The sequence below is a fragment of the Lontra canadensis genome, unplaced genomic scaffold, assembly GCF_010015895.1.
Source record: "Lontra canadensis isolate GAN:19392208 unplaced genomic scaffold, GSC_riverotter_1.0 scaffold60, whole genome shotgun sequence".
Taxonomy (NCBI): domain Eukaryota; kingdom Metazoa; phylum Chordata; class Mammalia; order Carnivora; family Mustelidae; genus Lontra; species Lontra canadensis.
Genome location: NW_022631054.1, coordinates 12,018,652 through 12,032,452, shown reverse-complemented (window position 1 = coordinate 12,032,452; position 13,801 = coordinate 12,018,652). Strand labels below are relative to the sequence as shown.

The 13,801-nt window shown below is 37.2% G+C and overlaps 1 protein-coding gene across 10 annotated transcripts in view; it reads right to left on the bottom strand.

Moving 5' to 3' along the window:
* Positions 1-13,801, bottom strand: part of MAST2 (microtubule associated serine/threonine kinase 2) — a 211,563-nt gene that overhangs the window by 140,585 nt on the left and 57,177 nt on the right. The window contains exon 1 of one of the 10 annotated variants that reach the window (XM_032877659.1): positions 4,558-4,562. The exons of the other annotated variants lie outside the window; for them this stretch is intronic. Within the exon in view, the coding sequence (XP_032733550.1) occupies positions 4,558-4,560 (3 nt within the window). The 5' untranslated portion in view covers positions 4,561-4,562. Of the gene's footprint in view, positions 1-4,557; positions 4,563-13,801 lie in introns of those variants that run through there. 10 annotated transcript variants of the gene reach the window in all.

Below are 13,801 nucleotides of genomic sequence, written 5' to 3'. Positions count from 1 at the left end.
CTCCACTGCCATGTCCCCTAGTCCAAACCAGCATCATGCTATACCACCTTCCTAGTTCATCACCTTTTAATTTGTTCCCCTGGATCCTTAATGTTATATCAATATAAATATAAAGTAATTAGTATCTGTCTAATATTATCTAATCTAATACTATCTAATACTATCTTTGTTTAACAAAGCAAAAAGCCAAAAAGATCATTTTAAAATGCAGAACTGATTGGGTCATTTTTCTACTTAAACTCCTCAATGGATAAATTCAAAAATCCTTTCCGTAGCCTACAGGGTACTACCTGGCTGCTACTGCCTACCTCTTCAGTGTCCTTTGGACAACTTCCCAGTCTCACTGCAGTTTTGATCTCTAAGACAAGGCATACCCTCTCTTCACCTTCAGGGCTTCACACCTATTATTCTGCCAGGAATACATTTCCTTATCTCCTTTCATACATTCCTGAACCTTAGCTTAAATCTCATTTCCTCTGGGAAGATCTCCCTACATACAGTTTCCCTAGCCTACCTCTACATACTTGCAACTCTTCACGATCATTAGCTACTTAATTATCTGTTTTCTGAGAATGACTGTTAGCTCTAGAGGAACAGAGATTAGTCTTGCTCACAAGGACATTCTTAGCATCCAGCACAATACCTAGCCTAGTAGGTACCAAATGAATATTTAATGAATAAAACAATAACTCAAGTAAGTAAATGGTACTTATTATCATTATCATCACTATAATGCTCAAAATAGGGTCTTCTTACTCATTTGGAGTTAAACTGATGAAAAATATCAACTGCAATAAAGGTTGGTAAAAGAGGCTTTACTAGAGAAAGGATATACTCTGTTATGAATGCTTATTTACTGACAGTCTTCTGGCTGGTAGGTATTATAATGATCGTAAAAAAGAAAAATGCTTTTAGGAAAGAAAAGCATAACCCACCACAGAAATCTACTTTAACACCGTTTACTAAGTGGGCTTAAAAGAACCACTATTGGGCACATGGTGGCTCAGTGGGTTAAGCCTCTGCCTTTGGCTCAGGTCATCACCGTTTCAGGGTCTGGGGATCCGGGGTCCGCATCAGGCTCTCTGCTCAGCAGGGAGTCTGCTTCCCCGTCTCTGCCTGCCTCTCTGCCTACTTGTGATTTCTCTCTCTGTGTCAAATAAATAAATAAATAAATCTTTTTTTTTTTTTTTTTTTTTTTTTTAAAAGGAACCACTATCCCCAAATACAGTCTCTCCCCTAAGCTCTGGCAGCAAATAAATCTGCTGGGATGCACAAAAAGCTCTCTTTCCTGTGTAGCAAATGTACTGTTACTACTGCTCTGGGCATTATGGTGCTTTAGCTCCACTCGAGTATGAATCTATCTTAAGGTCTAAAGCCAAGGGGGAAATCAGTGTAAACGCTGCTACAGTACACTTATGAAACTAATGTATTTCACTCACCTCGTTCCATTAAATTCAAATATCATCACCCTGAGAACAGGTTTCAATGATACAGTATTTACATTATACAATATTAAGGAACATGGAAAAGAGCACACAGTATAAAGTTCATGTTATGGCTCAATAACACATAACTTATGTGACCTGGAATTTCACCTGCCTCTAAGGCTTAGATGAAATGTTTATAAAGGTCAAATAAAATAATGTATATGAAAGTATTTTATTCTACAAATTGTGACACAAATGACAGATGTGTTCTCTTGCGAGTTTGAAGAACAGTAAAGACAGCTTGATGATACTAACAGGATATTCCACACGGTATAAAAACTCAGGGCTCAGAGTCGAAACGTTTTTAAACACAGTTCTACTGCTTATTATGCTCCTAAATCTTGGTCGGTGATTATGCCTTCCTAAATCTCATTTTTCTTTTCCGCATACCTGCAATAACAGCTAACAATACCTACTTTGCGGGGCGCCTGGGTAGCTCAGGGTTAAGTGCCCAACCCTTGGTTTTGCCTTACGTTGTGATCTCAGTTTGGTTCCATCACCCTACAAGGGGCTTTGAGCTCCACACAGAGTCCACCTGGGATTCTCTCTATTCCCGCCTCTGCCTTCCCCTGGCTTGCACACACATGCTCTCTTTCTCTCTCAAACAAATAATTTTTAAAAAATAACTACTTCGCAAAAAACAAAAACCTACTTTGCCTATCTCACAAAGACAGCCCAAGGTTAGAATACAAAAATGCATTTAATGGGCACCTTGGTGCTGCAGTCAGATTTTTGTTTTGTTTTAATTAAAGATTTTAATTTATTTGTCAGGGAGAGGGAGAGAGAGCACAAACAGAGGGAGCAACAGAGGGAGAGGGAGAAGCAGGTTCCCCGCTGATCAAGGAGACGGACTCTGGCTTGACCCCAGGACCCTAGATTATGAACAAGCTGAAAGCAGAAGCACTTAACCAACTGAGACACCTAGGCATCCCTGGTGGGGCAGTCGGTTAAGCTACTGACTCTTGGTTTTGGGTCAGGTCATGATCTCAGGTCGTAAACTCAAGCCCGCATAGGGCTCCACACTCAGCATAGACTCTGCTCAGGATTCTCTCTCTCTCCCTCTGCCCCCTCCACCCCACCACAACTCTCTCTCTCTAAAGTAAATAAATAAATCTTTTTAAAAAATATTTTTAAAAACAAAGTTATCAAATGAAAAGATGCTCTGCATCATATGTAATCAGGGAAATGCAAATTAAAATAATGAGATAGCACTATACAACTTCTATAAAAATGCCCCAAATTTAGAATGTTGGCAACAAAAAATACTGGTGATGTAGGGCAACAGGAACCCTCATATGATATTCTTTTTCTATTTTTTTATTAACATATGATGTATTATTAGCCCCAGGGGTACAGGTCTACAAATCACCAGGTTTATACACCTAACAGTACTCACCATAGCTCATCTGATATTTTAACGAGGGATGTATGTCATTGTACATTTGTCCAAACCCATAGGATGCACAACACTAAGAGTGAACACTACACTAAACTGTGAGCTTTGGGTGATAATAATGTGTCAATTTAAGATTCATCCTTGGGGGAAAAAAAAATATCACTCTCATGAGTGATATTGATAATGGCGGAAACTGTATGTGTGGGGTCTAGAGGATATGTGGGAAATCTCTGTCCCTTCCTCTCATTTTTGTTGTAAACTTACAACTGCTCTACAAATAAAGTAAAAAAAAAAAAAAAATGCCCCTCCCCCCCCCAAGAAAAGCTTAAGGTTTGACAGCCTGAAATATCATTAGTAACAGGAGTTGCATTTTCCTAATTTGACCCACCTGGACCAAGGCTGTAAAGCTAATGGATAAGGCAGTATTCTCCAAAAACTAACTCTATCCCCAAAACTCAAGGATATATTGTTTAAAGTCTCTAAAACTTTATTACAACGATTTTGGTTCCCTGAAACTAATATAGTTTGATACTATCTGCTGAAGATGATATTCCCATATTTTCTTCAACTATATTCTAAAGCTGCAAAGAAAGCTGTATATACTAAATTCTAGGAAAATAACCATTCACTCCCTTTCACTTGTCCACAAAGCAAATTTCCAAAGGTATTACTTAGAAAATGAGATGGCACTGTTCACATGGGGAATCATGGTCTACGTGCATTACTCATAATTCACAATGACTAAACCCATAAAATATTTCCAAAGAAAAGACAAAGGCCAAGTGTCCAAAGGCAATAACTGCTACCCCCACAAGTAAATATGCAAGCCAAGAGTCACAAGACTGGTATTTGTCCTTTACATCAATAGTTCACCAGCATAGAGAGGACTGGTGGGTCAAAGCTATCTCTGCCTCAGGCACCTCTCTCTCTGAGCCTCCCTCACAGTTTCCAGTTGAATTCTCACTCACATTCATTCATTCACCCATTCGTCTTCCACTGCAATAGCAGCACTCTTCTTAGAGAAGGAAATTAACAGGCTTCAAGAAACATATAACTCAACCTTCCACTCCACAGAGAGTAGAGTTTGAGGGTTCGGTTTCGGAGACAACACCTCAACTAATATATAAAATCAAGGTGGGGGGGGGGCGCCTGGGTGGCTCAGTGGGTTAAAGCCTCTCCCTTCGGCTTAGGTCATCGTCCCGGGGTCCTGGGATCGAGCCCTGCATCGGGCTCTCTGCTCAGTGGGGAGCCTGCTTCCCCCCTCTCTCTCTGCCTGTCTCTCTGCCTAATTGTGATCTCTGTCTGTCAAATAAATAAATAAAATCTTAAAATCAAGTGGGGAGAAAACGGCATTCTCACCACTGAATGACTAGATAGCTCTTTATAGAACTTATAAATAAAACAATACAGTGTGACTAACATAAATAACACTGCTTGGGGTGAGGGTAGGAGTGGAGAACAACATTCTAGGGCCCACTCAGACTCCACTGCTGATGACAATTAACATCCTGTACTTCAGTATCCCATTGGATGAAAGAAGACAACAAATATTTTTTAACTATTTAATGAAAAATATAAATACAGAAAAGTACACATAAGCGTACAACTCAAATTTTCACAAACTGAATATAGTAGTGTAGCCAACAGCCAGGGTTTTAAAAAAATGAGCATCACCATCAACCCAGAAATATCCTTGTGCCTCCAGCTTTCAGTCACTACCTACACTCCCCAAGGAAACCATCATCTTCACTTCTAACTTTTATAGATCACTTTTGTTGTTTTGGCATTTTCTTAAATCCAATATAAAGTCTATACTCTTTTGTGTCTAGCAATTTTATTCAATATATGTCTAATTTGAATCCCAGAAAGCAAAAAGTAAAGAAGTTACAAAATTTGAAGATATGGTGACTAAAAAATTTCCAAAATTGGTAATATGAAATGAATACACATATATAAGAAGCATAATATGCTCAAGTGGGCTTAATTTTTTTTTAAATCCAGACCAGGTAAGTAAGTGATAGTAATACTGAAAAACACCAAAGACAAAAAAAAATCTTAAGAACCAGAGAATAAGATCCATAAACTACAAAGAAAAGACAATTACAGTGGCAGCATATCTCTCAATAGCAATGATGGAAAACAAAAGATAGCTGAGTAATATCACAAAGTTTGAGAGAAAATGACAACCAACATAAGGTTAGGTATCCATACAATCTTTCAAGGTCAAAGACATAATAGAGACATTTAAATAAATATGAGTATTTGCTAACAAACTACCCCATACTAAAGGAACGTCTACATGATATACTTTAAGAAGGAAAATGATCCTAAGACAAAAGTCTAAGGCCCAAGAAGGAATACTGAGCAAGAAAACTAGGAAATGTACATAAATGTCAGTAAGTACTGATTGTATAAAATAACAGTAATAAAAATATCTGATTTGTGAAATTTTTAAAAAATTATTATTTATTTATTTGACAGACAGAGATCACAAGTAGGCAGACAGGCAGACAGAGAGAGAGAAGGAAGCAGGCTCCCCGCTGAGCAGAGAGCCCAATGCGTGGCTCAATCCTAGGACCCTGATATCATGACCTGAGCCGAAGGCAGAAACTTTAATCCACTGAGCCACTCAGGTGCCCCTGAAATTTTTTTTTTTTAACTATAATACTGAACAAAAGCAGCATGTAAGTTTAGAGGAGGGAAGGAGCCTTGTTGTTCAAGATGGGGTAAAATTTTGATTTTGTTCTAACTCACCAGTAGAGTTAGAAAGATCAAGGAAGAAAAACAACCGAAAAAGTTTCTATCAATATATATTTTTTAAGATTTTATTTATTTGAGAGTGAGAGAGCAGAAGCAGTAGGAGGGGCAGAGGAAGAGGGAGAAGAAGACTTCCAGGCTCCATCCTAGAACCCTGGGATCATGACCTGAGCTGAAGGCAAATGCCTAACCAACTGAGCCACCCAGGTGCCCCTCTATCAATATTTTTAAATGGGGGGGGAAAAAAAGGAGCAGTAAGGCATGGAAATGCAGGACATGGAATACAAGAAATAATAGGTTAAAAACAAATTCATGTGTATCAGTAATCTTAATAAATGTAAATAGACAAATTTACCAGCATAGACAGGAAAAAACAAAAAAACGTATGGCATGCCATTTGCAAATAATCCAAAAGCAAAATGACATAGAAAGTTTGAAATAAAGTGATAGTTGGCTTTTAAAAAAACTAACAAAACTTGGGACACCTCAGTGCTCAGCTGGTTAATCATCTGACTCTTGATCTCAGGTCAGGTCTTGATCTCAGAGTCATGAGATCAACCCCTGAGTCCAGCATTGGACTCCATGCTCAGCAAAGAGTCTGCTTGCGATTCCTTCCCTCTCCCTCTGTCCCTCCCCCAACTCCTGCACTGGCACAGGCATAAATTCTCAATCTTTCTCAAATAAATAAATCTTTAAAAAAATAAGACACAAAGAGGGACATAAGAACAGACTCAACAGAGATTTCTGGTTTTTATTTAAATTCAATTAACGTATAATGTATTATTTGTTTCAGGGGTATGGGCCTGATTGATCAGTCTTAAAGAATACCCAATACTCATTACATCATGTACCCTCCTTAATGTCCAACATTTATTTGCCCCATCCCCCCACCACTCTCCCCTCCAGCAAGCCTCAGTTTGTTTCCTTTGTTTAAGAGTCTCTTATGGTTTGTCTCCCTCTCTGGTTCTATCTTGTTTCATTTTTTCCTCTCTTCCCTTATGAACCTCTGTCTTATTTCTTAAATTCCACATATCCACAGTAGGATCATTTGAATAACTGTCTTTCTCTGATGGACTTATTTCATTTAGCATAATACCCTCTAGTTCCATCCATCAACAGAGATTTTTCTTAAAAAGCAAATAATATCAATTTTTCCCTCAATAAACAGACAAAATGGACAAACTCCTAAAAATATATCCTATAAACCTTACCAAAACTACCTAAAGATGAAATCGGAAGCTTAAATTAAATCCATTCCATTTAAAAATCTGAATCATACATTATGCCTGAGTTGAGTTTAGCACCAAAATTCAAGTGGTTATGCAATACAAAATTTATAAATACATCTCAAATAAATTAATGGAGAAACAACACCATATTCTCAAAAGATACAGAAAGGACACATCAAATGGGTACCAGCTTATTAACAGAAAAGCAAAAAAAAAAAAAAAGGCAAAGAATCAAGGGACGAGAAATGTTCAAGACATTAGAAAAAAGAAAAAAGAAGAGAGCTGAAATAAAGGTAGACATTCTCAGGGTGAAACATAAATGTTGCAAACTTAAATACTTCCACGGGCCAGTAAAGTAATGTATTTCATAAAATCTGAAAAACTATTACTGCAAGAAATGACATTATTTCAGGTATCAGTTAAAAAAAAAAAAAAATTGGGGGGGGGCGCGCCTGGGTGGCTCAGTTGTTAAGCGTCTGTCTCCCTTCAGCTCAGGTCATGATCCCCGGGTCCCGGAATTGAGCCCCGAATCAGCCTCCCTGCTCCATGGGAAGCCTGCTTCTCCCTCTCCCACTCCCCATGCTTGTGTTCCCTCTCCCACTGTCTCTCTCTCTGTCAAATAAATAAACTCTTTAAAAAAAAAAATTTTTTTTTAAGCAAAACTAAAATAAGTGCCAATTAAAGTAAAACACACCATCAAAACATACCACAATTTCAGAGCTGTTAAGTAAAAAGATGTGAGCCTTATAAATGACCAAACACAGACACCCGTGGATGACTCAGTCGGTTCAGCGTCCAGCTCCTGATTTCGGCTCAGTTCAAGATCCTAGGGTCCTGGGATGGAGCCCTAAATCAGGCTCCCTGCTCAATGGGGAGCATGCTTCTCCCTCTCCTACTGCTTCTCCCCTGCTTGCACTCTCTCTCTCTCTGTCAAATAAATAAAATCTTTAAAAAAAGATTCTTTCTGCCCCTCACCACACCTTCTCTCCCTCTCTACTAAAATAAATAAATAAATAAATAAATAAATGAAGAAACTGAGTAAATATATGAAGCAGCAAAATACAAAACAAAGGAAGGATCCATAGGGACTATATTCATCTATTTTTCTTTAAATCTCTTAAGGTGGCCCCAAAAAACCCATTTCCACAGGAAGTGGTTCACAGACCTACAAATCTGTGATCCTGATTTACAGAGGAGAATGCAGGAATTTAATTCAGAGATGATAAGGGGATGCAACGTTAGATTACTATTAGATTTCTAAATGAAACAACTCCATGGACAAAATACATCCTATTTAGGGAAAATGTGCCATTAAAATAAAATCCAGGAAGAAGAGGAACTCTAAAGGTCTGAGGCTGGCCCAATTATCCTTCTCTGCATAGATCTTGAAGTTAATCATGATGACAGTAAGAATTTGAATATTAGATGGGACATGGGGAAGATGACCAAGAGGTTAATAGAGAAGGAGGAAAACAACACTCAGGAATGAAAAATGTCAGAGAACCTTAATATGTTCAATATAAATCCCTCCCAATAAAAGACAGTAGTCTGTTGAGGCTACAACATAGAACAGGAATACATATGGCAGAGAAAAAAAAGAGAAGGTACACGAGTAAGATAAATCATTCAATTTTCAAAGTCATTTAGTTTACTGACATGATGAAAATATTTAGTAGTACTAAGGACTGATGAGTATAAATTGCAATTTCTCTGCTTTTATTTCAACTTCCCACAAAAGGGAATAAAAAAAAAATCAGAAGGAAATCACTATGTTACATTTTTGTCCGTATATCATCATCTTTTTAAAAGTGAAGTAACTTTAAAGAGGAAAAGGAATGTTTGAAATCTAGCTGGTTCTTGAAGACTTTGCTTTTAAGGACTACAAATCTAAACTGAATTACTTTCATATGAGGATTGTAACTAATTAGGACAGTTTATAATTTTCAAAATTTAAAAAAATTCCAAGAAAGCTTTGTCAACAATACTTCTTCCCAGCATGCATTATGTTGTCATATGTTCTCCAAAATAATTAAATGCCCCTGGACAATGGCACTTTTAAGTACTCTCATTTTTGAACATCAAAAGCACAAAAGGGATGGAAGAAACATTACTTGGTCTTCACCCGAGGGCAATAAACTTTACCAGCACAACAAATATTCTTAACTCAGAACCTAGGAAATGGGGCTCTCTCTCTCTCCATACAATGAAACCCAATCACTGTGTCTGCCTTCTAGGCAAATATGTAGAAATCATGAAAGTAAAAGAGTTGATAATAAAAATGTATTTATGGTAGCTAATCAGCTGACCTTTCAAAGTTAAAATAAAGATGATTGAGAAATATAGCAAATATAAAAGCACCTTCTTTCATCCACAAGGAACTTCAACCTCAAAAGTAGCAATAGGATGAAAGCTGACCCAAAGACCCAAACCTGAACCGCTCTTCAAACAAGACAATGTCAGTTCCTACACAGGATAGAGTCTCCTTTAGTCTAAGGGAAAGATGCTGCCACATGATCTCCCAGATGTCTAAAAGGACCTAAGGATGCTATAATGTGTGAACGTGCAGGCTGAAACCACTAGAGCACTTTCTCTAATAAGCAGGAAGCCAGCTTGAGAATACACAGAGCAGAGAAGCAGAGCAAGACACTAGGTCACTAGATTACCCATCTCTGAAACCCATCCAACCTCTGGATATCCATATTCAAGTCAATATCTTTTTTTAAAGTATTTAAATCAGTCAGAGTCGAGTTTTCTGTCACTTTCAGATCGGAGTATCCAGACCTATACACCTAGCCTGTCCACTTACAAGTTGTTTGTCCTTGAGGAAGTTACCAAGCTTCACAGAGCTGAAAAAATGGCCAGTCAGAAAAATCTCCCACTGCCTCCACTGCTATTACCTCCAACAAATCATTAGATCTTCTTGCCTCTGGCATGCCTGCGTGGCTCAGTTGGCTGAGTGTCTGCTTTTGGCTCAAGTCATGATCCTGGGGTCCTGGGATCGAGCCCTGCAGTGGGCTCCCCTGTTCTGTGGGAGCCTGCTTCTCCCTCAGCCCCTCTCCTCTGCTTGTGCTCTCTCAAAATAAAAAAAAATTATGAAATAAAATAAAATAAATGAATAAAATCTTAAAAAAAAAAAAAAGGATCATCTTGCCTCTACAGTGGAATACAGAATGGGAGGCAGTTAAGAGTTTTTTCAAAATTTAACCATGGTTATTATGGCTAGAATGTGGCAGAACTAAAATTTGAACCAATCTTCTGTTCCTTCTTTAAAATTAACTGCACCTGAAAAGGTAGATAAAACCTACCTGTCATCAACGTTTTGATGACTGAAGGAGATAATGTACAGCCTAACAACGAAGGGCACAAAACAGGCACAAAATAAATGCACCATTTGTCACACTGCCACCTCCCAGAAAACCTGGGAAAGAAAGTCAGAAAGTTCAAAGCAGGGCTGTATCTTCACTGGTTTTCTAGAAAACTTTTAGGAACTCTAAATTATTTATCAAAAGGCAGTTAGTAAGGCTCACACATTCATTTGGATTTTTATCTTCTAATCTGAGGTTATCCAGTAAATTACTTGTACCACTGCATAAATTTTCACTTTTGTGTGTTTATATACACAAATCTAAAACTAACTTTTGAAGTTTTACATTATAACTTACCTGTTTAAAACAAATAATCTAAACTGCTGCTTTTCAAATATTATTTCCATTTTAGAATGTTCCAATGCAGTCTTTTAGAGAATGAACTGTTAAAGTAATGAAAAATACTTGTGGGGAAGAGATGGCTGTAAGAAAACACCCTCCAGTGTATGTAGTCTGGCAATCTGGAGTTTCCGCTAGATAGAAACAAAGACTCAGGAGGAAGGGCATTAGGAAACAGAGTGAGCGGATACTGGAGACTGACTCAGTCACTAGGGAGAAAATGACTGAGTCAACACAAAGCAGACACAATAATTGAAAATATTCCCTACTCAACAAATAGGATTCCCTTTCAGAATCCGGGGAACTAAAAAGTTAAATAATGATATAAATATGCAATGCAATTAAATGTGCCAGCCATTTTCTATCAACAGCTACTTGAACACACATCACGATTTATGAGAGGCCTTCTGAGTACTTTATAAATACTTCTTAAAATAACCCCAAGAAACCAAATGACAGATCTCATCAAAGCAACTGCACTAATAGGAGAAATTAAAATAAGGCATTGACTTTTAAAGGCCAGTCATACTGAAAAAGTGCTGAAGATTCAGCAAGTGCTTCCAGGATGCTTTGTATGCTCACAATGCCATTAATAAAAAAGATAAATAATAAGAACTACAAATATCATAATCCACCTAAATTTTACCAATCCTGCATACTTTCCTTCTGAACACTTTAAAGAAACCAAAATAACGTTAATATATGATCATTCAAAAGACCCAAGTTGCTTTGTATAAAAAAAAAAAGTGCTTTACAAATGTCAAAATAAAAACAGGAGAAATAGCTACATTTCATGAGGAGACCTGCACAGGTTGTTTGTTGAATTCAGTGTTTTATACTGAAACCTTCACTGGGTCAGTCCTTAAACACATTCAATGTTGGACTAAAGGAAACTGGCTCGTTCTTTATTAATAAGACCAAGACAGGATTATCTACTTTACAAAGGATGAAAAAATTGATCATAAATTTTAAAAGAAATGTGGTATGTCTTCTCTTAGCACTAAGGACATTCACTAAAACTCAGTTGAATGCTATCTACCAGTCTCTCCATTTTCCTTTCATTATTATACCTTACTTACCTCTTCATGTGCCAAATTACCCAAGACTTCAAAAACAGGTGTCAGATATACGGCTATCATATATGACTGTTTTGTATGTGTGTACATACGTATGCAAAGTCGTAATTTTAAAAAGTTTCTAAAACTATGTGTAGAGTCAAATATATATTATACATGTGACTTAATTAAGGAGGGGGGTGGGGAAGCAGGCACAGTGGTCAGGAGCAGAACATGTTGACTGTTAACAATCTGTCAACAGTAATATCTAATATAAAAAATTAGACTTGCATGCTAAAAAGGTCTGATTTAATTGCACCACTCATTTAATATATTGTAAGTAAGCACAAGCAGCATTTTTTTTTCTATCAAAGTAGAAGGGTCTTGGACAATTTCTCTAATTATAACTATACATGATGGAATAAAGAGGAACTCAGAGGCATTCTACCTTGCTTCAAATGAATTAAATAAAATTGAAGCAATCCATTTAGTACCATTTTCAAAAGACACTAAGAGGAAGAAGATCAGTAAAAAGGCTATCTGTTACTCACCTGTAACCCTCTCCTTCGCAGAATACTGGAATCATCCATAATAGATACCAGACAAAAAAAAAAAAAAAAAAAAAGGCCACTCCCCAGACAGTCAACTACTAGTGCCTACTTGCTTACTGCTGGGTAAAGAGACAAACAATCCCTTTCTCCATGCTGTGCCCACTAACCACCACTCCACTAATCAGTTCTCAGTCCAGTGTGTGTAGACAAGTCTCTGCCTCGCATCAGAGCCACGTCTTTCTTCACAGCAGTACAGACAGATCTCATCTGAATCACCACCAAAATAGAGGAAAATATTTCATATTTGTTTTTCTTTTCCAGGCATACTCCTTTGGTTAAAATATTTGAAGAACCAAGAAAAGGATAAAGGTCCCAGAAAAAATCCAATCTTTGATTTCCTGACTTCATTGCTTATTAAAAAGGTTTGGCAGGCAAAACAAGAGAGTCTCCACCTGCAGCTACAGAGCTTTTAAAATCCATGTCACGTTTTCCTTTCCAAAAACAAAACCACTTCACATACATTTTTAAAAAGATAACAATTCTTCAGAAATACAAAGAAAAACACATTATTCCGACGCCTGTATTTTAGGCTGAGGCTGATGTAAAACCAGTTATTGTTCTGACTAAGTCGGCAAAATTCCTTTCATCCTTTGTATAGACAAAGCAAATGTCAGATTCTTTCGATACTGTCACAAGCTCTTTTGTTTCTTTATCTCTAGATACGCTGGTCTTCACTTCTTGGGCAGTCAAGAAAGCCTTTCTTCAGGAGCTTAGATCACTGCTAAGGTCGGTTTCCCTGCTCTTTTATGTCCTGGTAGGGGCTAGTACACGTGTGGTGAGTTCTGAGCATGGACGAATTCATTCATCTATTCACTGCTGATAGTACTGTCACAGGAAAAGCTCCCCATTCCATCAGACTTCTCAAAGGGCACAGCATGAAAAAGTCTAGTTTTACTCAGGCTTTAATGATCTCGGAATCATTTCTTTGGTCACTGGCTGCCATTTTCAAGACTTCAGCCAAGTTTAAAGATGCTTCTAGTGTCTTAATTTATATTAGAATTATATATACATATATATACTCTTAAAATATATATATATTTTAAGAGTTCTATAGTGAAAGGTTAGCTCACATGGTATGATTTTATTAAACACCCTATAAGTAATGTTTTACACTTTCCAACTTTATACTAATTTCCAGAATCTTAGTAAACACAGGGGAAACGTGAAGCAAACTGGTGGTGTATCCAATTAAGTCACACACACACAAAAAAATGTTAGCAAAGGCAGCACTATATTTTTAGGAGGAGGGTTAAAACATTATTTACCAATTTGTAATCATTCGTTCTTCAAACTATAGGACATACTATACAAATTATTCACTCTCCAAAGGACTGCAGGAGATAGTGATCCAAATTTCCTAATTTGACAAGTAAAGGTATATATAAAGCATTGTTTTTATTCTCAATAGTATAGAGAGTATACACATAAAAGTATATATAAAGGTATATATAGCATATATGAAGCAGGCTGTTATGGTCTCCTTAGAGACTATATATATATTTTACTCCTTAGAGTAAATATAGCAATAACCATAAGACTGATTCAGTTTGCACTCAACAAGG